We start from the raw sequence: 25372 nt of genomic DNA, 5'->3' as shown, positions 1-25372 counted from the left end.
TTGCAGTCTATGCTAAGCAATGAGTGGCAGCTATGACCTCCCCCAGATTTTTATAAAATCACATCACAGGCCTCCATTTCTCTTTAATAGGATGATAAAAATCAGTGGCCTGGGGACATTATGTTTACTTCCTCAGGTGTTGATATGAATATTGACGTGTGTGTATATATATGCATATATCCATAGATATTCATAACTTATTCATAAGAGACTCATGCTTTATTTATGCTGGATTTTGAGGGAGAATGTTCAACACTTTCTCTGTTCTCAATTATGTATCATGAGGAGACGTCAGAGATGACTAATGGCAGTTAATCTCTTATTAACCAAAGAAAGCTGGTTAAAATGTAAAGAACTTTATAAAAGTAATCATGTGCCTACTGACTTGCTGAGTGCATGTTGGGCATTGATCGATGTCCAGATTCCCCAATTTAACACTTGACATCCATCCATAATGTCCAAAAACAAAACACAAAAATCAAAACAAACAATTAACACAATCACTGGGGAGACATTACCGTCTCCAGCATTCCAGAGACCTGTGAGAAATGGATCAGTCCTCTGTAAGCAAACAGCTCAGCCTCAAGCGTCAGCACAAGCGTCTGAAGTTATGTATTCCAGGTGGGAGACCAGACACAGACATCGTGATGCCCTGTATTTTGGTTTGAGGAGGCATTTTCAATGAAGCCCTCTTGATGACACACATTGGTCATTGGCCGTCTCTGGCCATGGGAAGCATTGGGGCTATATCAATGTTGAAGTTGGGAACACTTGCCTCTACAGAGCCTGGATCTGTATCTGGACAGAACTGGAGATGACAAACTCACATTTCCCTTCCTTTGTGTGATGCAGGGATGTATAGGTGTGGCCCAGCCTCTGTTCAAGCCATTAAGCATGGCCATATTTGCTTCCAGTTTGATGCACCCTTTGTTTTCGCAGAGGTAAGTAGTAAGCTGGAGAGAAGCAACACTTTCTTCCCCAACCTCTAAACACTTGAAAAATAAGACATCAGATTGTGACTTCTAAATTTCCCAAGTCCGTGGCATGTGTTTCATGTCTACAAAGTCGACTAAACATCATTCCAACCTCAAGGCTCTTAATTCTAAACGTAATTCTTACTTAACATTTTTCTCTCCTTGATGTTTTGAGATTTTCTCCTTGAAAAGCAATTGTGTTACTAACCTTAGCTGAGTTCTTCGCACCCATGAAATAGATACCAACTGCTCCTGAGAAATTAAGTGACTAAATGAATCCCTCAACTAAAAATTGGTGGAGACGGTCCATGAATTGAAATTTCTAGAGCATACTAGTTTACTCCGACACTAACATAGCAGTTCACATAAAAACAAAATCCAGACACACCCCAACCAGGGTCTTAGTCTGGGAACTGCAGCCCAGTTCCTGCCACTCCAGGCCATCCATCACTGGGGAGGGAAAGCAGAGCTGCTGAACTAGGGAAGGGAAGGAATGACAGCTAGAAGGCAGCATACTTCATGGGTTGATTGGGAGTAGATGAGGAAGAGAACACACCAAGGAGATCTCTAAAAATCAAATTAAATATAAAGGGTATTGGTAAAGGAGAAGGCTGGGAGGCTGGAAGGCTGAGGGCAGGCGGTAAAGAGCAGAGAAATATGTCAGAGGCTAAGAGGCAGGTTTTACCCAGAGTACAATTTCACCAATAAACACACTGAAGTAATGTCAGTTGTATACAGAATAGTTACTGTGTAATCACTATGCTTACTATTTGAGACTCTTAGCCACCCTTCAAAATTGGTATTATGATTCTTCCCTTTTTACAGAAAGGAAAATTGAGGCAGAGTGGTTAATAACCTGTCCACACTCATTGAACTAAATAAACAGTCATGTTAAGATCTAAAGCCAGGCAGGGACTGAATGAAACTCATGTCAGTAACCGCCACACTCTACTACTACACTGGGACGGATAAATCCCTATTATAAATATGTGGTGGGCACTGTCCTGTAGGGAACTCAGAATCCTATGCCCTTATGAAACTAGATTCTTGGGCCGCCTGGATGGCCCTGTCCATTAAACCTCTGACTCTTGGTTTTGGATGATGGAGCCCCTGGACAGGCTCTGCGTCCAACGGGAATCTGCTTGAGATTCTCTCTGCCTCTGCTCCTCCCCCTGGTGCTCTCGCTCTCAAATATATAAAAAAAAATCTTAAAAAAAAAATTAGATTCTTGGTGGGAGGTGGCAATACATAGCACACTAAAGGTTAAATACATGAGGTTCTGTGGAGCTAATTGTCAGATGAGCCGTGTAGGTGAAGAATGATCTGCATTTAATACATACAGATTCGTTAATTGAGGAACCCGGGTCAGGAACTGAGTGGGACAGTAAAGGCTATAAGACACCAACAGGGAGGGAGGATGACATGAGGACGGACAATAAGGACACCTGTGTGAGAGCCACAGCGGATGGACAGGAGCACTGTGGGAGCACATGGAGAGAGGGACAGGGAGGCTCCTTGAAGGGATTAGTGCCTTAGCTGTGTCATGAGGGAGAGTTTGGAGTTATTCAGTCCAAGTGGGTAAGACAGAAGCCGGAGGAAGGAAAGAAACTGAGGCAAAGGGGACAGTTTGAGCCTCTGAATGATGTGTGAGGGAAATGACAAGTTGTGCAGGCTCACGGAAGGTGGCATATCCGGGGTATAGAAGATGCGGGCAGAAGGAACTTGAGTCCAGTGGAACTGGGACTTGAAAGAGGTGGCCCCAGTGGGGAGGTCAGGGGGAAGCCTGTGCTTGCCACACACCCACCCGAGAGGGCGGGGCCTGAGCTCCCCAAATGGCAAGAGGCAGGAAGGAGGAGGGAGCATCCGGAAATGTTTAGGAAGTAAAATTACCGCGAATATTCAGACAGAAAGATCAGGAATTTGAATACACAAAGGGGACAGTATTTCTTACTTGGAGACTTCCATTGCAGTTGCTAGAAGCCTGGGGAAAACAGGCAGACTGTATTTCGAATTTCATCCCCCTCGATTTCACTTCGGGATTTGGAGATTTATCCAACCTCCCCAGCCGCCAGCTGATAGTTTATGATGCTAGGAGAACCTCTTAATGGGAAATCACTCTAAAATTCACAGAGCCACGTTTCTTATATTTTTATTATGCGTCGTTGCTGCAGAGAAAGAGGGAGCAACCTCCTTCCAAGAGCGAATTGCCTAATAGCTGTTAATGCAAACGCTTTTTGCTATTATTAAATATAGATCGGGGTGTTATGCATGTCATCAGGATTCGCAGATTATAATTACTCCTCTCTCAGCCACTGCAGACTTGTCTGACAGAGCGTACGATTTGCTGCTTTGGCACGGGCTGAGCCCCGGGGCTGAGCCATTTATAAGAGATGCTCAAGCTGTTGAAAGTGTATGAGGAATCTTTTCTCAAGGGTGCCCAAAGTAGGACCACACGGGGGGCGTCGTATTTAACTTTAATGAGAGTGCCCATGACTCAGGTTCAGATGGCGTCCTCCCTTCCCTGCTCCATCCTCTGGCTGCGTAAGCCTGCCTGTCACACCCCAGGCAGGCAGCCCAGTGTGCCTTTTCTTGCCTCTCACTGGTCATTCCTTACTCACTTCCGGGCTGGATTAAACATCATATTCACTGACGTTTTTTGATCATCTCAGAGCCGTGGTATCCTTTAATGAAAGCAAAATCCAAAATAAGAAGTGAAGGGGAGCAGAGGATGCAGGCTTCCAGTTATAGAATAAGCCACGGGGAAGAAAGGCACAGCATAGGGAATATAGTCAATGATGTTGTAATCGTGTTGTGTGGTGACAGATGGTAGCTACACTTGCCGTGAGCACAGCATAGAGAAGTTGAATCACTATGTTGTACACCTGAAACTTATGTAACATTGTGTATCCACTAGACTCATATTAAAAAATTCAAAATTAAAAAAAAGAGGCAGGTACATGGGAAGCATCCTATCTCTGCCCCATTTCCTCTCCTCCTCTCTTTTAGAAATGCCCTTCTTCACATTTTTAGATTGTTTCCAGGGCTTGAAGTTTATTTCTCTAATTCTTCCTTTCTCATGCCCTCAGTGCCATGGAGAGGACCTCCATTCTGGAAGCCCATCTGCCTTTTCTTTCCCCAACTAATGGTGGCCTTTGGCGTCTAAAGGGGGAGAGGAGAGAGCAGAACAGTGCTAAGCTGCAGAGTCATCTCATGAGATCCCGTGTTCACTTGATTTTAGCTTCCTCTCATTGGCTCTGTCCTCCCCTTCGTACCAGCCCACCCCAAGACTGCACATACATGCACACTCGAGCACATACCCACTCCTCCTTCCCTCCCTGTTCCTGAGATGATTTCTGCAGCAAGGATGACTGGTCCCCCAGGGCCACAGTAACTGCTCCATTGCTCAGAAGCTACATAGCAATTTCCCTTGATCTGGGCCAGAGGCACTGTGGATACCAATGGTACAGATGCTTCCTTCTCAATTCAAGGTTATTTTGCTACTACTTGTTAGCCCATTTGGGGGGCTCCTATTCTGATCTAAAATAGTTCAACCATTTATTCAAATAATGTATATGATTTTAGAATCAGTTTGGCTTCTCTTCTTAATCTTCTTCATGCATCTTGCCAGAAATACCTTCTAAGGGTATATACCTCCTATACTGTTGGTGGGAATGCAAGCTGGTGCAGCCACTCTGGAAAACAGCATGGAGGTTCCTCAAAAAGTTGATAATAGAGCTGCCCTATGACCCAGAAATTGCACTCCTGGTATTTACACCAAAGATACAAATGTAGTGATCTGAAGGGGCACGTGCACCCCAATGTTCATAGCAGCAATGTCCACAATAGCTGAACTATGGAAAGAACCTAGATGTCCATCAACAGATGAATGGATAAAGAAGATCTGGGATATATGTATATAAGGGAATAGTATGCAGCCATCAAAAACCCCCATATATTGCCATTTGCAACAACGTGGATGGAACTAGAGGGTATTATGCTAAGCAGAATAAGTCAATCAGAGAAAGAGAATTATCATATGATCTCACTGATATGAGGAATTTGAGAAACAAGGTAGAGGACCATAGGGGAAGGGAGGGAAAAATGAAACAAGATGAAACCAGGAAGGAAGACAAACCATAAAGGACTCTAAATCTCAGGAAACAAACTGAGGGTTGCTGGAGTGGAGGGGGTGGGAGGGATGGGGTGGTTGGATGATGGACTTTGGGGAGCATGTATGCTACGGTGAGACTGATGAATCACAGACCTGTACTCCTGAAACAAATAATACATTATATGTTAAGTTAAAAAAAAGAAATGCCTTCTAAAAATAACATGCATCCATCCAAGTCTGCGATGCTGATTGTTCTCCTTTGAACTCTGTACAACACTGAGCTTTATGAACTTGATTCCTAGCCCACCTCCCTTCTCTCCTCTGAGGCTTTTCCTATCTATTCTCCACAAACTAGCCAGAATTATCCTTTAAAAATGTAAATAAAACACATTATTCCCTTGCCCCCAACTTTCTAGTGGATTTCTACCACCCTTACAATAACACTGATCACAAGTCTTTACAAGATTCTATGTGATCTGGCCCCTGGCTTTCTTTCCATCTCGTCCCTAGCTCATTTCCCTCCAGTCATACTGACCTTGCGCTTCTGGCAACATGTAGACATACTCTTGTTTCTGAGCCCTTATATATACTGTTCCTTTTTCTTGAAAAGCTCTTCCCTACCCTCCACCACACTTTGTACACCTGACCCCTCCTTGCATCCAAGTCTCTGCTCAGGTCACCTCCTCAAAGAGGCCTTGACTCACCCTATCCCACCCCCATCTAAAATCTCACTTCCTGACCCGTTGCTTTTATCTTTCTACCCTGCCTTAGTGTTATTATTTCTCTCCCTTCTAGAACATAAGCTCTGTGAAAGTATCGTCATCACTGAAAGCAAGTTCTGGCACAAAGTAGTCATGGATAAGTACTTGTAGAATGAATGAATGATGGGTGGATGGCTGAATGAAGCTGAATGAACGTGCTTGCGTGAAGCAAGCACGCAAACAAAAGCAGATGCAGAGGACCCTGCTAAGAACAGAATCTCAGAGATTAGGATAGGATCCCAATGGTGCCCTCAGAGCTGGCAATCCTGGTGGGAGACGAGGCACAGGGACAAAGCAGCAGGGAACACACACAGGGCTCTGGCCTCATAGCCAGCATCTACAGGCTGAAGGAATGGCAAGCACAGAGTAGAAGGATGGCAATTGTGCCAGAAGGCTCATGGACCAGGTTCATGGACCCACGGCCTCCATGCACTCTCAGAGGAGCACCACTTTCTCTCCACAGCCTATTTTTGTAGCTATCTCTACCTGGGAACAAAGGAGCAAAACAAATCTTGCTGCATCCTGTAAAAAGAGTTTTCATCCTTAGCGGTCACGAGCATAGCTTCTGCCAGCAGTAGACATAAGCTTACATTCCAGGGGTACATGCTGAACTCTGTAGGGAGGGGACCCTCAGCTTACAACCCCAGTCCACCTTTGCTGGGACTCTGGAGCTCAGTAAGTACCTGAGCAGAGGCTTAGTTCCTGTGTCTGACAAAGAGACAAAGATGTGGTGGAAACAGATTCCATGCTGGGATGCCCAGGTTCTGCATGCCCACAGTCCCCTCAAGCATAGGGGTAGGACTAGATGGCCATTAAGACTCCTTTTCTTTGAAAGAAGTTAGCCTTCAACATAGGGCTTTTTCCAGCAGTACTAGCTTCCCACCCTGCAAGAATGGCATTATTAAACCCAAGCTGAGAGACATTGAGTCTTGCCCAAAGTCACAGAGTATAGATCCAATATAGATCCAATATTCTTTCCAGCATCACCTGCACTTACTGTCTGCCGTCGACATGTAGTTGGCTTTGGCTGGGGGCCTAGCACCATTACTCTTTTAAGCCCTCAGTGGCTCATACACAGCCAGGTTGGAGGACCATTGCCCTGGCAGCTGAAACTGAAAAGAAAGTTTGCTAATGTTGATCGGAAAGAATACTTTCTCTCCACACCCCCATGACGTACAAATGCAATAGCCATTTCATATGTGGGTTTCTCCTAGCCTGTCTCCACAAGGGACAGTGCTGCTGGGCTGGCCTGAGATTTTAGCCCAAGTACATTTCCTAAGCTCTACGTTCAAGGGAAGACAATGATTTAGCCACTTTCATTTTAGCCTCGTCTCCCTGGAAAACTGTAAACTGCGGTAAGGGTGCTTATTAAGAGGATATTTATCAGCATGGTTGCTATAATTTGCAAGTGAATGAGGAGGCTGTTTGTGCTCCCGTGGCCTTCTCCAGAGGGAAAGCCAAAATCCTCGGGAAGCTTTACTTTTTTTTTTTCCCCCTCAAAATGACAAATATCCCTGATGTCTACCCTATCATGGCCTATCCTGATTCCTAAATTCATATTTTGGTCTTGCACATCCTATGGCTAATGCCACAAAGCCAGGATTATTCTGCTGAAGAATGAGGTCACCATTTATCATCCCTCAAATATCTGAGCCGCATGCATGGGACCACTTGTACCCCAAGCATGAAACCACCTCCCCACCTCATGGCAGTCCTCGTGGTGCAGCAGGGTTGTATGGGAGAGGCAATGCACAGTGCAGGTCAGAGAATGGGCCAGCCCAGGGTGAAGGTCAGGGAACAGGCTATGGGCTAGCCCAGGGTTTCCTTCTCTAGCAGTTCCCAGCTATGGGACCACCAACACTTTGATGACCCTTCTTAACCCACTTGGCACACTCATCTCTAAAACAGGGATAAGAATACATACCTTACAGGTGTTTATTGCTGTGAGGTTTAGATTAAATAATTTGTAAGTGTCCCTGAAACCTTGTGGCTGTTCAGTAAATGTCGGCTACTTGCTTTCCCCTCAGTAGAGGTCAGAGTCCATGTAAATTCCGAACATTTTGTGAGAAAGTAGAGAAAAGTTGCTCTTTGTAACCTCGACTTTGAAAGTTCAGGTTTTATCATCGAGTTCCCCCTTACCTAATAAAAACCATTACGTTTTCATCAGTTTTAAAGTTTACAAGTCATGCTCACATAGATCACAGCTCGCTCGGTGCTGTCTCACTAGCGCGTTACTATGAGATTGGCAGAACAAGTATAACCATTTTCATTTTATAGAAGAAGGAACTGAAGTTCGGGGAGGATAAAGTAGTTTTCCAAAAGTACACATTCTAGATCAGAACCCAAGGTTCTTGCAGCTAATCCAGCATGGCCCTGATCCACCCTCTCAGAACTGGGGCTGGGGCAGTCCCTCTGCCTGTCACCACCTTCCTCTTTCCATTTTTTTTTTTTTCCTTTATTCCTCTTAGCTTTAACAGGGTATGATTAATGTAAACTATTGTACATATTTAATAGATATATCTTGATGAGTTTGGACATATGCATACACCTGTGACATCTTCCCCACAATGAAGGAAATAGGCATGGCCATGACCTCCACAAATTTCCTTGTGTTCTTTCGTGAGCTTCTGTGGGTTGGTTGGTAAGAACAAGTAACATGAGCTTCTTTAGTTCGCTGACTCCCATGCATCTTCCAACTTTCAACTTGCTGTTACTTCCTCGCCGCCCTCCCCCCCCGCCCCACCCCACCCCACTGCCCCAGGTGCTCTCGTGGTATCTTCAGCATCCCCCCACCCCAGGTACTTATTGTACAGCATTGTTAAGTCCTCAGGTGCCTCTTATCTCTCCACACGGCCATCTTTGTACTGTTGGCAGTATTTCTCTTCACTGTCCCAGGGTGGCTACAGAAGGTCCAAGCATCACCTCACTTCAGGTGTAAACATTGAAAAGCAGGAAGCGAAGGGCAAACCCTCTCTTTTTATAACAGAGAAGAATCCTTCCAAGAAGCCACCCAGCAGACTTCCTCTTCTTCCCAGAAGGAGGTCACAAAACCACGGCCCGATTAAGAGCAGTCTGGGAAAGTGAGTAACAGGTGTGATGGTTTGGGCTCCTTTCTGAAGAGGTAGAATTCACCAGCAAGAAAAAGGGGAGAAAAAAGTGAATGATGTTTAAACAATCAATATCCAAATACTCTTCATTTATAATGCCTGATGACTAAAATAAGCTAGCTTGTCCTTCAGGTTCATTTTAAAACAAATTCAGCCCTGTGAATCCAGTGTTGTTGAAGAGAAGAACATGTCTGCTCTAGGGATCCCGGACGGCTACACCACGAAGAGATTTTGATGACAAGGACTTCAGAGGGTAGCTAACGCTCTCTTCTCCTGTTTTTAGGTCAACAGTGATCTCATTTACATTACAGCCAAGAAAGATGGCACTCATGTGGTTGAAGCTGTTGATACCACTCACATCGGGAAATTGATTGTGACCAAAGAAGTGGGAGGAGATGGCATAAGGGATATTACTGATACCTACAAGTTCCAAGAAGGTAACTTACTGCCCCTGAATGAAGATTTCTTTGCCCAAGTTTGTTTAATACTTACTTACTGTCACTATGAAATGTGTTCTGGAGAAAATACCCTAAACTTTCATGAGGGAGACACCTCACACCCACAATTTCTCCTTGTAGTTTTCTTGATTTGCTCTGAGCAGAATTCCCCTTTGCATCACTTGTGAAGACAATCTTGTTTAAAGTCATGTCTTTTTTAACACAATCTAGTTCTTGCCCACAAAAACATGGAAGAATCTTAACTTCCAATAATAGAAAACACTGTGCAACTAATGTGATTTTAGTTCAATAATAGAAATTTAAACAACCGTTCACAGCTGTTTAGTACTTAACAAACTATTTTTACATGCATTGTTCCATTGAATTATCATGGAAGTCCCTTGAGATAGGTAATAAAATATCAACAGGAAGTGTGGTCTCACTAATTCAGGTCCATTAGGTCAAAGTCACATTTCAATCATAAAATAATGTTAATGTTAATAGTGTTTATTGGGAGCTTCCAAGGGAGCTCTGGAGTTCAAAGCCATTTCAGTCAGTACCAGGCACCTACTCTAATGTCTGGAATTACATTTGGTGCCAGGGATCCCCATGGTGAGCAGGATTCAGTTTCTGTTCCTGGAAAAGTGATAGGATCATCATGTGGAGGGTTTGGGAGCAAAAAAGAAAGACACTCAGTCCAGCCAGAAGATTCAGAAAAAGCAGAGCAGGATGAGAGAAATCACAGGCCACAGTTAAAGAAATCTAGATGGGGGCTTCCAGGCACTGGGAACACGACCAAAGGCATCTGGGAGGTGTAAGTTAGTCGATGTGTTTAGGGTTCTAAAAACATCAAGCTTAGAGTGCCAGTGGCTAAAGGCAAAGCTGCCCAAGGTCAGTAGTGGACAGGAGTTAGAGGAGTTTAGGTTTCTTGATGGGGAATATGGAGTATATTATACAAATGATTCACCAGCAGAGGTTCTTAGGAGTGGCATTTATTTTAGTGAATGGAGAGAAATGACAAGTAATTAGCATATACCTAAATATTCATCAGTATTCCTGAAGTGCTAAGGAGGGCAGAATTTGTTTTAAATATTTTAGATAGTCTCTCTGCTCTTATTTAAAAAAACAATTTGCACTATAAAGAGAAAGTTTGCTGAATTGAGAATTCTCATGCATTGTAAAATTCAGGATTTTTGCCACCTGAACTAGTGAATTTTTGCTGTATTTCTGAAATGGTTCATTCTTTTCTTCTAGTGGTTATCATCCATTGCACAACATAGATACAAATGTGGTGGGTTTTTTTGTATTTTAAGAGTATATTTTGAAATTTTGGTTGCCAGTAGATTAACATCTACAGTTCTTTTTTTATAGCAAAATTTTTTTTATTTTATTTATTTTCAGCATAACAATATTCATTGTTTTTGTACCACACCCAGTGCTCCATGCAGTCCGTGCCCTCTCTAATACCCACCACCTGGTTCCCCCAACCTCCCACCCCCCACCTCTTCAAACCCTTCAGATTGTTTTTCAGAGTCCATAGTCTCTCATTGTTCACCTCCCCTTCCAATTTCCCCCAAATGCCTTCTCCTAACTCCCCATGTCCTTCATGCTAGAACCAAGATGCCCTTCAACGGACGAATGGATAAGGAAGATGTGGTCCATATACACTATGGAGTATTATGCCTCCATCAGAAAGGATGAATACCCAACTTTTGTAGCAACATGGACAGGACTGGAAGAGATTATGCTGAGTGAAATAAGTCAAGCAGAGAGAGTCAATTATCATATGGTTTCACTTACTCGTGGAGCATAACAAATAGCATGAAGGACATGGGGTTGTTTTTGGTTTTTTTTCCTTTTTGGCTTTTTCCTGAAATGAGAGTTTAAAAACCCATAAGTACAATAAAGCAAACAAGTAATGCCCTCTTGTTATAGAGTTATGGGCAAAAAGGTTTGAAAAGGAAAAATAAAAGTCCATAGAAAAAGAGAAAGAGGGATACCTGGGTGGCTCAATCGGTTAAGCACTAACTTCCACTCAGGTCATGATCCCAGGGTCCTGGGATCGAGTTTCGCATCGGGCTTCCTGCTCGTGGGGAGACTGTTTCTCTCTGCCTGCTACTCCCCTTGCTTGTGCACACTCTATCTCTCTCTGACAAAAAATAAATAAATAAAATCTTAAAAAGAGAGAGAGAAAGAAACTAGCTGCAACATTCCGTAATCTATTCATTCATCCATTCAACAACTTGCTCTTAACCACTCACCATATTCCCAGCACTGTTGTGTAGGGATGAGACACACAGACCTGTTTTCCCGTCTAGCTGGACAGATGATCAGGAACCAAGCCCTCACCATGCTGTGCAGCAGGTGCCCGGAACAGGGCACAGAGAAGGGAGTTTCCAAATCAGACTTGGGATCCTGAAGGACATTAGTGATGGGCTCACTGAGAGAGAAGGAGAAACAGGAACTGGCCAGGTCAAACACTATGAGGGGAGACTTCTTCAGGAAGAGGCAGCCCATCAGGGATTGTGGATAAACTGATGTGGAAGAAGTCTTGAACAGACAGTGTAGAGAAAAAGCCATGGCCCTACAGGGAGCCATGCAGACAACCAGCTGACTCTTCTAAACCACACAGCAGAGAGCCATTGTCATCAGCTGTCATCCGTGGAGGTGACAGTGAAGACCAAATCAGGGTCAGATGTCCAAAGAGAAAGGACCAAAGTCCAGTCCAACAGAAGAGGAGTTGGAGCTAGACCAAGGCTGGACACCAGATTAAAAGAAGTAACATGTAAAAAAAATAAATAAATAAATAAAAAGAAGTAACATGTGCCCACTCCAGATGAGGAAGATAGCTGAGGTACAGGCTTCCAGAGTTTGGAAGAAGGCAAGGCTCAGGGTGGTGGACAGTATGGGGGTCTGGTCCAAGCAAAAGAATCCCTAAATCTGCATAGATAGTTATGAGACACCCCACCTGGCTTCTGGGCTGGAGTTTGATCCCAGAAGGTTAATTAGCCTCTTAATCAAGAATGGGAGCTGCATTTTAAATTCTGACCTTAGGAATGACCAAATGGGGAGCTACTTTACAGAAGGATTCAGAGACCACGCCTGAATCTGGTGGGACCGACTGAGCGATTATAGACATTGCCACAGGCGCCTAGGAAAGGCTGCAGGCATCCGTGGTCACACATTTGTCACTCCGATTCTCATTATTGAATCTCTCATATAATTTCTCTAATCATAAATGCTGAATGTGGCCACTAAAATGTGCAGATGAATAAAAACATAGAGAAGAAATTATTACCAGATTCAGGGATTAACTATTTTAATTAACTAAATCGTGAAAAGATCATTTTTCATGTGGATGAACTAAAGCTTAATATTAATTTTACACTTTTTTCAAATATGTAAGATAAGGAAACTATAAAATTTTGAAAACCAGAATTCTTAAAACTTCTGCGGCAATCTGTCTTCTTTTATGATGGTGTCTGGATCCCATTTCCTCTTTGTTCCATCAATCACTCACTCTGTCACTTGTATTTCCATGTCTCCTTCCCTATTAGCTCCTCATTTGCATTTAAGCAGGATCTGGTGTCACCTGTGTTTAAAAAAAAAAAAATGGGCTACCTTTTTTCAGCAATATATTCCCCACCAAACATGCCCCATTCTTTCTTCCCGCTATTCTCCACGGCCAGGCATCTTGAAAGAGCTGCCTGTCCTTGGCAGCCCATTATGTGCCTTTTCCTTTCCTTTCTCACTTACCATCCCCTGCATTCTGCTCCCAGCCCCAGATCCCTGAAGCCCTTCTTCTTCTCCTTCTTCTTCTTCTTCCTCTTCCTCTTCCTCTTCCCCTTCTTCTTCTTCCCCTTCTTCTTCTTTTTCTTCTTCTTCTTTTTTGGAAGGTCTTGTTTATTTTTATTATTTGAGAGAGAGAGTGAGAGAGAGCATGAGCGGGGTGAAGGGCAGAGGGAGAAGCAGACTCCCTGCTGAGCAGGGAGCCGGAAGCAAGGCTCCATCCCAGAACTCCGGGATCACGACCTGAGCCAAAGGCAGACACTCAACTGACTGAGCCACCCAGGTGCCCCTTGAAGCTCCTCTTCTCAAAACTGCCAGCACCACCTGATTGCCATGTGGAATAAATGTTTGAAGATCTCAGCTTGCCTGAGCTCCTCGTACCTTCTCGTACCTTCTGATGCTCCTGCTCAACCCCTCGAATCTTGAAATTCTCTCTCCTCTTTGTTCCTAGGACACCACTTCTCCAGATTCCATCCCAACCTACTTGACTCTTTATTCTAACCCTTTCTGCAACTCTAAGCTCCTCTTTTCCCCTCACCTCTGAATGGTACTCATTCTAGGCTCAATCCTCAGGCTTCATTCCTACCCACTTTATGTTCTTTCTCTGTGGCTGAGTCACATATTTACTCATCACCCCCCGCCCCGTTGGTATCTCTGGCCCAGCTTCTCTGTTCAGCTTCACATTCCCCTAAGTCTCCTGTAGAAACCTGAAACTGACCCTTCTAGAATGTCGCCTTCTCTTACTCCCTCCCTTACCTGGATCTCTTTCCCCTACTCCAGACTCCAGTAAAGAGAACCACAGTCCCCCCAAGTTTAGCAACTCGAGAATCAGTCAAGCAGCAAACCCTGAAAATGTCCCCTTTGAAATAGTTCAAATTCATCTCCTCTCCTCTCTCTCTATACCATGGGCACTCTGAGAATTCAGTGGTATCAGGTGTGGAAAGCCCTTAGCATCGTGCCTGATACAAAATAAATCTCCGATAAAGTTACTTTCTGCTCCTGCTAGTAATTCTTTTCTTACTATGATACTCCTACTATTAGTCAGTGTATGAGTATTTTTCTCCTGGCTACCTTGGGTTACTTCCCAAGGCTACCTTCCCGCCACATCCTCTCTTTCCCTCTGTCTAACCTGTGCATTGCTGCCAAAGTGACATATTTAAAATATAAATTTGAGCCTGTTAGGATACTGCTTAAAAGCCCTTGATCTCCTCTGTTGCCTTGCAGGGCCCTTCAATCAGAGCTCACCAAGCCTCTGTTGTTTGCCTTTTGGGACCCTCCAGCTCCTCCTCCTGACCACACCCACAGGCTCCCCAAGCAGCAGCCTGGAAAGCTGCTCACTCATGGTCCTCCTGAGAGCCAGGCTGCCATTTTCTTCATGCCTTCATGCCTCGGAGAAAAACCTCTCCGAGAAGTCTTCCCTGCCGCTAGGGGCTGTTGAATCTCTCCCCCTGTTGCCTGCCCCACATGCAAACATCTGACCCGGCATCTGTGATGGATACACATAGCAATCCCTCTGCACGTGTCCCTGAGACAAGGGAGGGAAGGCTTGTGCTTCTCATCTGAGCCTAACACAGTGCCTGGACATCACAGTGGCTCAAGCAGCACCAAACAGTCAAATAAATGCTAATGCAGGTGACCCTTCCACGGGTGAATTTAAATGCACATCACATACCCCAAAACTAGACTATTTCATATCCATTATAAAGATGAAAGTTCTGTCTCTGGATGAAAGCGAAGTGTTTTTCCAAACCTTGATCCTTCAAAGCCTCTGTGCCAGGCTGGGTCATAGGTCCTGGGGACAGGGAGATAGGCTCTAGTGAGGAAAATAATGTTATGCAGTGTCAAGTTCTGGGAAAAGGACAAAAACCAGGTAACGTGTTAGGAAGAGATGAGAGGACTGGGCTTGGGGACACATTACACAGGGTGATGGAAGGGGGTGCTCTCTGAGAAGGTGCCATTTGAGCTAAAAATCTGAACAACGAGAAGCTTATCAAACATAAAAGGGCACTTTCATTACATCCCGGTTAACGGAAAGATGCTTTTGACCTTGCTCCTGGAGGCTGCAGAGGAATCTCAGAAAATACAATCTGGCTTTAGATCATTCTCCCACAGCACTAAATTCATGGCCCTGAATTATGTAAGATGTCAGAGCGTAAAGCACAGCTGCAGAGAGACGGGAATTCTGCAGAGCTCTGGGGAAACCCTGATGTTCCTGCCTCCTATCTGGGCCTGTGCTTCCTGGAACAACTGGCAGGCAACTCCTGCTCACGGGAAGCTGATCCCTTGAGGAGACCAGAAGCCTTCCACTGCCCCTTCCCCCAATCTGGGCCAGCTCGCCTCTCTCCCCCGGGATGGCACCTCTCTGCCAGGTAGGTCCCTGGTGCTGGTGTTCCCCTCCTGCATTTTGTCTAAATGCATATCTGGTGCCCATCCAAAGCGATCATCAATAAAGCTCTCCCGAGGAGCTGTTGGCCAGGTGCTTTCTGCTAAAATATTTCACTGAGCTTTCCTTGTCATAGCCCCTCCTTCCCTTTACAGGGAGATAATGTCTCCCTCCTATTGATCTATAAACATGTGCTCTAGCCAATGCTTGTCCTAGACCAATTGCTCCTGGCACATTCTTGCAATCCTGACGATCAGAGAAATTAACACATACACACATTCACGTTTGTTTGCGAGACCTACTGGCACTGTCTGTCTTTGCAAAGTACCAGTTCTTATGCATGCCTCCAGACCTCCTAAAAGCCTTCTGATATAGGTAGCCCTCCCTTTTTTTTTTTTTTTTACAAACAAGGACATGGATAGTAATAATAGCCTCTTCCTTGTAGAGTTCTTTGAGGATTAAAGGAGACAATGCCCAGTATACACTTAACCACAATACCTGTCACAGAGTTAGCTCTCAGCGATAGCTGTTGCTGTTAATCAACTTCTTCATCTGCCCTGCAGTTCATTGCTGAGTAAAGTAGAAGGCATTATCTTAAAATTAATGAATTTAAAAGCTTGCACTTTTATTTCCAGGTGATTCTTTTTTTGCTAGCCATTCCCATGACTAGTTTTCACAAGTCAAAGAATTTGCCTCTGTGTCTTCCACAATGCACCAAGATGTACCCAAAGGTATTCGGGTGGTAAGGAGAACAGAGACTCTCTCTGTCTCCTCAAGCGAGCATTTTGTCCAGAGCTCTGTAAGGAACATCAGCCTAGCTCGGAGCCAGGAGGAGCGAGCCCTGAGGTCTGACTTGTACCTGTATTTCTTGCTTCCACACCTGCCCAAAGCTACTGTTTGTTTCTTCCAGAGCTCACCCCTTCTCCTTCTGTCCCTACATTCATCTCCTCCACCATGACCCTGGATACCCCACAGAAGACATTTTCCTAAAAAAGGCACACACATCTCCAAATGCATTAGAACTTCAGCGTACCCCAGATGCCAATAGGTGTTCCTCAAAAACAAACAAACAAACAAACAAAAAAACAAAAAACGTGTTTTGCATCAGATGAGTTTGGGAAGTCTTATGTTAACTAAGATTCCTCACTGTAGGGCTCAGGCTCAGAAAGTCTGATAGGCTGGAATCAAGACAGTGAACATCTATCTGGAGGCACTAGATAACCCAGTGCTCCCTAAGGGAACTTGACCTTAGAGCCCTTTGGCAGGGAAGGCTTGTTAACGACTTGCCAGATCTGAGTGTATGGCGCTGTGCACTATATGCAAAAAAAAAAAAAAAGGGGGGGATCTCTGCACTCTGTCGGGGGTATTGGCAACAGGGGAAGGAGTAGAGGGGCAGGACAGCAGCTGCCCAGGGGTCAGGTCAGCAGTAGCAAGTGGGACAGGCCCACGTGGAAAGAGAGACAGCAAAGAAGATAGGTCTTATCAGAAAGATCTGTGAATAGGAGAAAACTCGTAGAGCACAATATGGAATGGCAAGATGCAACTATGGCCAAAATCTTTGCTTAGAGAGCCCCGAATTCTAGCTAGGATTTGGGGAGGGAAGCAAACTGGTGCTACCATTTGAGAAGAGTGCGACTGGGCCAACTCTGCCCACAGAACCCCAAAGTAGCAGCCCTGGAGAAACAGCCCTGAGAGCAACCCCTTAGCACCCCCCTTTCAGATAAGCCCTGGAGATGCCACTCGGCAGCCAGGCAGGTCATAGTTCCCCAGAAACCTGATTTTGGAGAATTAGTAGCCCTGGAATAATGATGACACCTGTCTCGAAGGGCAGTCAGTGGCTTACAGAGGCCAACGGATGAGTAGAGCACACAGTGCCCAGAGCACCGAGTGTTTCATAATTTCTCTTGGATGGATTACATTTCTTTTCCCCTGTCATGATCTCTGAGTCTCTCCTAGGCCAAGAAGAGGAGAGACTGTCCCTGGAAACTGCCCTGATGTATGGGGCTAAAAAGCCCATCAACACGGACGGCATCCTCAAACCCAGGTCTGATGTGACCATGAATTTTGAAGTGGAAAATGCTGTGCTGGGAAGAGACTTCAAGCTCACCATCACCTTCCAGAACAACAGCCCCAACCGTTACACCCTCTCGGCCTATCTCTCGGGCAACATTGTCTTCTACACGGGGGTCTCCAAGACGGAATTCAAGAAGGAGACGTTCGAAGTGACGCTGGAGCCCTTGTCTCGTAAGCTAACGTTCTCTGCCTCTCTGTCTGGCTTGGTGCTGTCACTCATTCATAACTTCTTGTCAGGGCACCTGGCTGGCTCATTCGGTGAAGCGTCTGACTCTTGGTTTAGGCTCAGATCATGATCTCAGGGTCAAGTCCTGCTTCTGGCTCTGCACTCTGCTTGAGGATTCTCTCTCCCTCTCTCCCTCTACCCATTCCCCCATTCTCCCCCTCTTTCTACCCCTCTCTCTCTCTCTAATAATTAAGTGAATCTTAAAAAATAATAATAATAACTTCCTGTCAAAGTTGAAGTTCTACCTCAGAGCTCAGGAATATGAGTCCCAGAGGAGAACCCCTTTCTGCCAGAGGGCCTCAGATTCCGGCTTCCCCTCTCATGCGTAGACGTGAACACTGAAATTTTCAAGGCCTGGAGCCGCCCGAGTCATGAAAATTAAATGTAACTTCTTGTGACTCCAGGTGTGGGCCAAGGACCTGAAACATCAGAATCTCCCCCAACAACCAGAGTGGGGGTGGGGGGGCAGGTTAGAAATGCAGACTGTCAGCCCCACCCCAGATCTGTTGACCTGGGATTTACATTGTAACAAAATCCCGAGGGGCTTTTAGTGCCCAGGAAAGTTTGCGATGCTTTCCTGGGTCAGAAAGCAATCCCCCTACCATGCCTGCTGATATCTCTATACCCACATCAGGTAACATTTTGGGGGACTGCCCCAGCAGGAATGATGTGTTTTGTTTTACCACTGAGAAGGTAAAAGATCTGAGCTCTGTATATAGGCCATTTCTGAAAACTCATCTGCTGATATATCAGGACAGGGGAGAGCCCACTGTTGGGAGAAGAGACTAGAGACTCGGGGCCTGCTGTCCAGGAGCCTCTGAAGGGCTTTGTTCTCTCTGCCACCTCTCATGGGGTCTCGTTCTCATCCTTGATCCTGCCCAGCCTCCCTCAAACACATGCCCTTGCAAAGCCTCTCCTTCAGTGTAAAACTTCAGGATATTTTAACCAAGCTTGGGCTCGACAGACTTCAGCTTACCTTGGAGATTGCAGTTTCGACCAATCTCAGTTCTTGGGGTACAAGTATCTAGGGGGCACAGAGGCTAGTCACACAACTGGTAAAATGAGTTAACCAGGAGAAACCAGTCTCCAGGCCAAGGGCTCAGGACCTGAACCCTTCAGAGCACTAGATTTCCGTTGGCCTGACATGTGGCAAAGAAAAAGAAAAATATTTTAAAGGTGTACAAATAACGAGTTTCACAACGTGAAGGCAAACAAGACTAATATGGCCCTCAGGAATGGCCGACTCACACATCCCAGTGGTTTTCAGGCTTTCTGGCTTCAGGGGCTGTCCCAAGCTGCAATCAGTACTCTTGTAATGTTTTAGAAAGATATTCCCAGAAAAATGGGGAACATTCCTAAGAATCCTAATTCCAAGAAGCCTACCCAACCATAGGGCAACAAATTTCCAGAGCTACTGTCACATGACTAACAATTAGGAAATCATCATGGTACATTTTGGGTGGGGGGGGAGGGACTGAGAGATCTAGCACTTTTCCTATCCCTCAAGATAGGAAGGGGAATACTTAAAAACAAGAGTAGTCGGTATAAAGGACTCAAACAGTGGAGTTTAAGAGAAACTGAGACTTGGAATTAGATGAATGGAGATTTTAGGTGTGATTATGTCACCTACAGGCTGTGTGTCCCAAGGCAAGTTCCTTAACTAATCTGAGCTCTTCTGTGCATAGGAACAATACCACCCACATCACAGGATTGTAGATCCATTCCCCTAACCTTTATTTGCTGCTTAATATCTAGATGCTGTTTGGTGCTGGAGACACAGCCATGAACACAGCAGAAGTGCCAACCCTCACGGGGTTTGTGGTCTTAAGAGGTGGGGCTGGGCAATAAACAAAGTCCCATATAGTATAATAATGCACATAATAAAAAATATAAAACAGGGTGAGGGAAGGAAGGAATGTTGGCGGGGGTGGAATGATCAGGGAAAACCTCTCTAATGGGATGACATTTAACAGAAACCTGGCAGAAGGAAAGGAGCAAGCTTTGCAGCTAGAAGAAACTGTAAATGCAAAGGCCCTGAGGCCAGAGCCTATTGATGTGTTCAAGGAGTAGCAAGGAAACCAGAGTTGGGAGCAAAGGTGGCAAGAGAGAGTGCATGGTTTAGACCACATCAAGAACTGTGGGGCCTTGTAAGGACTTAGGCTTTGATTCCAAGTGAGTGGAGGAGCCGCTAGAGGATTTTGAGCAGAAATGAGGCGTAATCTAACTCAGGTTTCACTATGCACCATCCTGTACCACCTCACAAGAGTCCTATCTCTCCATCTCCTTCCCCTTTTCTCCCTAATCCAATAAGAAAATGAGCTTCTGTGAGTTAGTGGGCTGGAATGGCATGATACATTAACCCTCTCGGTCACTGATCCAGGGACAGTGACCAGGTGGACTTAACCGTATGGAATAGGTTGCAAACTGCAATCTAAAATAAATTGCAAAAAAATAATAATAATCATAAAATAAAATAAATCACAACGTGTTGCAAAAAGCCACCTGATTCTAGACCTTGATCAAGCAGGTCAGACTACACTCCTAGGAGGCTCGATTGCAAAGAAAGTTTTCCAAGTAGAATGGGAGGCATACTTTCCAGATTGATGATTAAAGAGAATGTGTGGGCTAGAATCAGCTTGGAAGATTTGAATAACTTAAACCTTCCAGTACCTTCAAAGGTGCTATCATTTCCACTTGGCTATATTTAGTTTTCTTTGCTTTTTGGAAAAAGAGATGAGGCAGCTCCTGTCTGTGTCTCCCTCGGCTTTCCCCAGACACAGTAAGTGATATTGGCAGGAGCCCAGCTTCACCACTCATAGAATGAAAACCTATTCTTCTTTCTCTTGCCACGTTTAATAAACTTTATCTAGAACAATTTCTTGTGCAGTGGCAAAACACAGCACTTACATAACATACTATTTCAGGAGCACTGTTCTCTTGGGCTTGGAAGCACAGCCCAGTTTCCTTAGTGCTATGATTTAGAGAATGTTCTACCCCAGAGAATACTGTCCTGGTGCCAACATTATAAAGGTAGCAAAAGCCTCCATTAAGATGGGTAGGAAGAAGTCTGGCATATCTCACCAGCCTTAAGGAACTCAGTGGTTGAACACAGCCCCTCTGCCAGTAAAAACCAGAGGAAGCCTATTATTATTATTATTATTATTATTATTGCTGGAGACAAAACACTTGTTCTTCAAGGCATACCGTTTGCCACTCCATCCATCCAGAGCTGGGGGAATGAAAAACAGGCCCCCTTGTGCTCATCTGAGGTTGTATCCAGTCAAGGGATGGAGTCTTATGTGTCTGGACAATTAATTTCCAGGGGAGCCATGGAGGAAGTAGGTTCCAGGATCAGGCCCAAAGAAGGCAATATGAACAGGTCATTAAAAAAGCAGAATTCAAGGGCCAAGTTCAAGCCAAGGTCCTCCTAAATCTGGGAGCTTCTCAAAGTTGAATATGCATCCTACGGGTATCTCATTCAAAAGCAGATCCTAATTCAGTGAGCTGGGTGGTGGGGCTGGGGTGGGGGTGGGGGGTCAGAGAACCTGCATTTCTTATAAACTCACAGGTGATAGTCTGCAGGCCACATTCTGAGCAGCAAGCTCCTGGATGGGAAGGGCCATACCTTCTACATGAACCAAGGCTTCTACAGAGCTGATCCTGTGGGGGCCCTCTGGGTTGTTGGAGAAATGTCTCCCCACCCCAGCTGCACATTAAAGTCAGCTGTGAACCTGTAAAATAATGCCTGGACCCCAGCCTCCTAAACTCTACTTCACTGGGGACTAGAGACGTCACAGTGCCTATTCATCTGTGAAGGGGCTTTGAAGCCGCTGATGAGCGTGCTGATGCGCCCTTGCCTGTGGGCCGGCAAGTCAGGGGGCCTTCCCTGTGCCCCGGCTCGCCCTACACAGTATCCTGTCCTCATTTCATGACTGCTCACTGGGGACTGACTATGCCCTGCACCTTCACGTAAAGCAATGGACGCTGGGAGTCATTCCCTTTAATAACGTCCACAGGGAGGAGGAATCTTCGGCCAAGGGCAGACCTGGGGCAGGGAAGCAGTAGGTGAGATGTTGCATCCTGTGAGCATTTGCAGAGCCTGTGTTCTGGGCACGGGGATGGAGACATGACCACGCATTGCCCTGCAGGGCCAGCAGTCCACGCCGCACTAGCACCTGACTCTGAGCAGGTGCAGCAGGTGCTACACCATCACCCAGGTTGGCCTCTTTGCTCTCCGAATCCCGAGCAGTGGGAAATGAGAGTGATGGAGAAAGCGGGCAGGGCAGCCGAACAGGACCTCTCTGTTATACTCAGAGCCACAAGATAGCATTCCCGCCCTCAGCCCAGATGGTGAACAGAGGGGAGCCTTGACCACTCCCCAGCCTCCAAGTGCCAGTCTCCCTGGCCTGTCCTCAACACCGAAAAGCTAAGGTCAGTGACTTCAGGAAACAGGCATTTGGCACAGAGGTCCTCTATGTTGCAAATAGGAATGGGATGGGAAAGAGCCGGATGCCTCAGGTAAAAACTGATTTCATAGGCTTCTTTGTCTTAAATGGAAAAATCATGTAAGAGTGGTACAGAAAAAGCTGGAAAGAAAAGCTGAAGAGCTGTAAGGAGAAGGTTCAGGTAGTTGACAGTTCTGCTCAAGGGTGGCCTATGGCCTGGGAGAGGTTTCTTGTTGCACAAGGGGGCAGGGCATGGACTGGTGGCCCTGGGTTTCACAGCTCCATATCTGTCATCTCGGGATTGTCCCTGGTCAAGTCTAAACAGCCACAGTTAAAACCCCTGTGTCCTTCATCTTGAATAGGACTGTCATGGCTTTGCGTTTTTACAACAGCAAAAGCACCATTTGGAAAAATTGACACGTTCTCTAGTAAGGCTTTCTTGAATATTAAATTTCTAGCACATTCTTGTTTTATCCAAGAGGCAGGAGACTTTGTCCTCGATTGAGTCTTCGTCCCTCACCTTGGCTGTGCGTCTGGTGGATGCTGAGGTCCTTTGGCTCCCTTGAATCCCGATGGGGAAGAGGACGGGGCACTTGGGCAAAGTCAAGCAGATCTCACTCAGGTCCTGATGCCCTGTGTGTTTGTTTCTCCTCCTGCCAGTCAAGAAAGAGGAGGTGCTGATCAGAGCGGGCGAGTACATGGGCCATCTGCTGGAACAAGCGTACCTGCATTTCTTCGTCACAGCACGTATCAACGAGACGAAGGATATTCTGGCCAAGCAGAAGTCCACCGTGCTGACCATCCCCCAGCTCGTCATCAAGGTCAGTTTTACCATCTCAGGCAAGGGAGAAAGCAAGGTTGTTGATAGGCAGTCAGGGATACTTAGTGTGTGTGTGTGTGTGTGTGTGTGTGTGTGTCCTGCTCAACCAAAAAAAGGGGGGGGGCTAAGATCCTCCTGTTCTTTGAAAGAAGTAAACTACCCTATATATAGACACACACATATAACACTTTCCTCTCCTCTCCGGATTTAAATATATAGATGTGGTTGCAGATATAAATATAACCTGTGGGTATAAACATACTTGTGGAGGAAGATAAAGATGTGTAATGGATGCAGATAGAATTTCAGTGTCTCCAGAGTAAAGTGGGTCAGGCATGGCAAGAAATGGAAACCACTGGGATTGTGTCCTGCCTGCCTTTGGGACAGTAATCTTGTTCACTGGGATCTAACTGTATACAGTAGGAGGCACTCACTGAGATGTCAGCTTGGCAACAGTGGGTTTGTGTATACGTGGACGCTTGGCAATTCCCAGTCAGATGAAGACATCGAGGATTCCCAACACTCCCGAAAGCTCCCTCATGCCTTTTCCAGTCAATAACCCCTTCCCTCATCACCAAGAGAACCACTTTTCTGATTTCTATCACCATATGGTTATTTTGCCTGTTTGCCTAGTAGTTCTTACGTTGTCACTCCATTTACCACCAGAAATCTCTGCCCAAATTGTTCGAAGTAACTTAACAGAGAAGGGCTGAGGACGGATGGAAATGGAACACAAATATGGCAACCTGTTCGCTCCCTCTTTGGAGGAACATTGGCACCATAAGTAGCCACATCCTGAGACACCTTCCTGTCCTGTGAGCAGAAACCCAGGCCTCCATCCATGTCCTTGGAGTAGGGCACCATTTGTCAGCCTTACTCCAAGGTGCTGGAGAATTTTTTTTTTCCCAAAAGTGATTAAAAATATTAGCACAGACGGTAAGCATCATTCTTCTAAAGGAATGATCAAAGTTTACCAAGTTGAGCATATCTTAAATGGCCCTAGAGGTGGCAGGGGTGGGGGGACGGTAAGCCCTGGGTCTCATGAATCCTTTGCTATGAATCATTTGTAAAGCTAATTCATTCAGCAGGGCAGCCGTCAATGGGTCTAGTGCTGTGCACATGGCATGAGAGGACCGCCATGTAACGAATGAGTCACCCCAGGCCAGGGCTTACACAAACACAGACAGACCGTGCCCATCCAGACAGCCCAAGTCCTTCATTTTGAGAAAGGCTTAAGTCATCAGTAGGCCTTCCCCCTCAGGCACCGCCCACAGCCCATGACAGTATCATCCACACAAGAGGCCTGAGAAGATAATTGAAAAATGGGGTCAGGCAGGGTCTTCAGACAGAACAGGAAATAGCTGCAAATGGAGGGTGGGATAGGGCTCCTCCAGAGGGGCCATCAATGCCATGAGGACAGGCATTCAGTAGCGAGAGGTGCCCGACCTGTAACCAGGGTCCCTCCACAATGGCAGGTGCTCCCTGGGAGACCTGTCCCACCAGAGGCGGGGCCCACTTCATTAAGAACCAATGCGCTGTCCCTGTGAAGGTCTCAGGAGAGAGCCCCTCCAAGCTGTGGGATGATCCAGCCACAGCATAGGATAGAATTTAATTGCACCACTAACAATAAACTGGATGTATAAAGGAAACTAATACCTTTCATCTTTGAGATATCATTAATGTGAAAGATTATTTGTTGGTTGTCTTCTGGGTTTACCTAAAGAGCAGTGAAATTCCCCTGGCGCAGAGTGGAAATTCCCTTGGCCACAAGTGGAGTGACTCGGGAAACAGCAGCGTCCTTTAAGAGAGTTATGGGTTTTTGTTTTTTAATTTTTATTTCCATAAAGGTATGGGAGATGCTGTTCCTGGGAGGAAACTTACTTAGAGGTGGGGCTATTTGACCAGGGCTCCAGCCAGAGCGAGATGGAGATCCTGGCTGCTGCCCAGTGCTCTTTGTTTAGGAAAGGAGGCAGGAACATCCTCACCTCAGCTGCCCCTGAACCACTAACCTCATTAACCATACCAACCCCAGAGACTAACTAAATCCAAGCAAGGGAAGAGGTGCTCCTCATAAAATACCTCACAGCCTAACAGCCACCCAGATGTCACCAAGCTGTAGAGGCCCTGGTTCCAGAAACTCTGGCTCCAGGGCCGGGGATCTGGGATGCTGCTTGGCCTACTGAAGATATGATCGTCCTGAGAGTGACTGAGAGAGAGAAAGAGGACATAGAGAAAAGGAGGGAAGG

General features: G+C 45.7%; 1 protein-coding gene across 1 annotated transcript in view; it reads left to right on the top strand.

Annotated features, from left to right (window-relative positions):
* The window catches only part of LOC111156704 (coagulation factor XIII A chain), a 161929-nt gene that overhangs the window by 117593 nt on the left and 18964 nt on the right, over positions 1 to 25372 (top strand). The window contains exons 10-13 of the mRNA XM_022517741.1: positions 853 to 941; positions 9237 to 9390; positions 17519 to 17806; positions 22967 to 23127. Coding sequence (XP_022373449.1) covers positions 853 to 941; positions 9237 to 9390; positions 17519 to 17806; positions 22967 to 23127 — 692 coding nt within the window. The remainder of the gene's footprint in view (positions 1 to 852; positions 942 to 9236; positions 9391 to 17518; positions 17807 to 22966; positions 23128 to 25372) is intronic.

The sequence above is a fragment of the Enhydra lutris genome, unplaced genomic scaffold, assembly GCF_002288905.1.
Source record: "Enhydra lutris kenyoni isolate GAN:26980312 unplaced genomic scaffold, ASM228890v2 scaffoldscaffold48, whole genome shotgun sequence".
In the NCBI taxonomy this organism is placed as follows: Eukaryota; Metazoa; Chordata; class Mammalia; order Carnivora; family Mustelidae; genus Enhydra; species Enhydra lutris.
This window is presented reverse-complemented; position numbering and strand designations above follow the sequence as displayed.